This window comes from Montipora foliosa, chromosome 13, assembly GCF_036669935.1.
Source record: "Montipora foliosa isolate CH-2021 chromosome 13, ASM3666993v2, whole genome shotgun sequence".
Classification (NCBI taxonomy): Eukaryota; Metazoa; Cnidaria; class Anthozoa; order Scleractinia; family Acroporidae; genus Montipora; species Montipora foliosa.
The window spans coordinates 28,365,323-28,367,822 of NC_090881.1; the positions used below are offsets into that span (position 1 = coordinate 28,365,323).

General features: G+C 39.2%; 1 protein-coding gene across 1 annotated transcript in view; it reads right to left on the reverse strand.

The window, feature by feature from the left end:
* The window catches only part of LOC137983607 (integral membrane protein GPR180-like), a 17,820-nt gene that overhangs the window by 15,189 nt on the left and 131 nt on the right, over window positions 1–2,500 (reverse strand). The window contains exons 1-2 of the mRNA XM_068830755.1: window positions 2,380–2,500; window positions 1,258–1,389 (exon numbers count right to left, since the gene is read on the reverse strand). The exon at window positions 2,380–2,500 is cut by the window's right edge and continues 131 nt beyond it. Of these exons, the coding sequence (XP_068686856.1) occupies window positions 1,258–1,389; window positions 2,380–2,500 (253 nt within the window). The remainder of the gene's footprint in view (window positions 1–1,257; window positions 1,390–2,379) is intronic.

Sequence of the window (2,500 nt, forward strand, 5' to 3'; positions counted from 1 at the left end):
TCAACAATAATATTTAAAAACATTTGGCTCATTCGCAATATGGTATTAAAAACTTGTGAATAAAAACGATATCAGGCTCTTAACATGTAATAATCTATATATATCTGCTGAACTAAAGAATACAGGACCTCTTATTTCTACATCACTGATTATCAATAGCATCTATTCCAGGAAGCTACTATTGATGTTAATGGTGTCACATGCCCATAAGGAAGACGATAAGTTAGTTGCAGACCACATGGTCGAGGGAAACTTTTTCCATTCAGATCATAGATAAATGGCCTACAGTGAGAGACAAAATTCCTTGGGACAGTTGAGGAAATACCACAAAAACAACATTGTTTATGTAAGAAGGAGGGGGGCATCCCATAGATTTGTCATAGTGCAAAATGTCCCAAGAATTTTAACCTCCATTGTAGCTTCCCTAGGCCTGGTTGTTCAAAAGCCGATTAACTTAATCCAGGATGAGCGTAAACTTTTGTTTCACGTTTTCAACTTTTTGGTTTCTTTTGCTTATTTTTGTTTTTTCAAGATTGACTTCTTCTAATATAAAGTTTTGCCAAATATCAGTGTTGAACAGCATTTAGGAGTAGAGAAATAAACTCCTTGGTTAATCTGGGGTTATCGTTAATTGGCTTTTGAACAACCGGTCCCAGGAATTCCTGTGGCTCGATTTGTTGATCATCCAACTGGTATTATGGAGGTCATTATGGAGGTATTATGGAGTTTGAATCCTGGCTAGGACTCCTATTCCCTTCACCTGTTGGCAAGCCACTAAGTTATCAATAGTTAGCAACTATTCACCGAAGTGGAGGTGGTTAGTGGTGGATATTTACCAAGCCATGAAGCAGCGAGGTAAATATCCACCACTAGCCACCGACACTGAGGTGAATAGTTGTTTTAGTATACACTAAAACAGTGAGATAATATAGCACAAAAAGATGATTTGAATTCATTTATTTCCACAAAGATTGCAACATTTACCAGCGCAAATTCCACACAAATTGCTCAGAGGTGAATAGCAGTGGATATCTGGAGTTTGAGTAGCCAATCAGTGTGCACGCTCAATGCTATCCACTGTTTTGGTATATACTTATACCTATTGTTACATGCTTCCATTTCTAATTGCATGTGGTGGCCTTGTGCAGCCCTGAATTCTGCAGATTGTAAAAATGTTAAACACTCCCTTGGCTTAATTTGATGAATATGGCTATTTTTTTCCATTGAATTCTGTGATCACCCCATTGTTTCACTTACATGAGTACTGAGCCAAGTCTAGCTTGTTCTGACATTGCGATGTTTGTTCAACCTGGGTCCACTTTTCATCAAGATAGAAATACAGTATGCCAGCAGATGTTGTATTAAGCTCAAATCGAACCAGGGCATCACCTGTAATGAGATTTTTAAAGAGCACCTCACAACCTTTTTGCAGGGTAATTTGCTAAAGGCAAACAGAAGTATTTTTCAATTACATTTTCTCAGGGAGAGGGACAATATTATGGTTGCATCATGACTGGATGGGCCCTCAAACTAACTCATATGTTTTTCAGTAGTAGTGACAGTATAGGTGGGGTATTTTGGGGGTAGGGGGTGAGGGGCTGAAGGGTAAAATAGCTTAAACAACCCAAACCTTTAACCTTGGGCCTAAACATTACCTTAAGCATAGTGTTTAGGCCTAAGCTTAGCATTTTTGTAAAGAATTGGGTTGTTTCAGCTATTTTACCCTTCACCCCCTACCCCCACCCCCTAATCCCTCACCCCCTATCCACCACCCCACACCCCCGGAATAGTCATGTTGTATATGTGGTTTTCATGTCACCTCATTGCTGCCATGTTGGTGGATGAAAACAAAAGATCTCTCATTAGCTCCTTTTGTTCATCCACCAGCAATTGTACATTGCAGCATTGTTATCTTTGACTCTAGAGATTGGTTGTAAACCATCTATCCAAAGAAAGCCCAACTCTGAACAAAACCTCTATGTTTTCTGACAATAAGCCACTTAGGCCCCTGGCTTTGGTCTTACTGGTTTTTATACTTAGATGCAAAATTAAATTTGGAAATATACAGCACTGAGCACAAGCATCTTTACTCCGGGTTGACCAAAATTCCAGGGCCAGAGATGTAATGGATGTTATATCCTTTAAATTTTGTTAACCCATTGACTCCCGGGGGTTCCCCGGTTTAGGCCGGTTTCGGGGTCAAAGGGTTTTAAGGACCACCATGTAAGACTAAATTATAGAAATGGGCAGAAAAATAATACCTTAATTAGTTCTCAATAAACCAAACAGATTTATAATTTCATGTCCCGATGGCAATCTAGTCTCGTAATTCCCTCCATAACGCTAAAAAATAAGTGTAAGCCGAAATATTCAACTTACCGTGAAAACAAAACTTTGTTAAATACTGCCCTTGGTCCAGACGAGCCAGTTTGGAACTCAACACTCCGCGAACTGTTTTGCAATCCACCAAGATTGCAAAGTATGATAACATGACAAACAG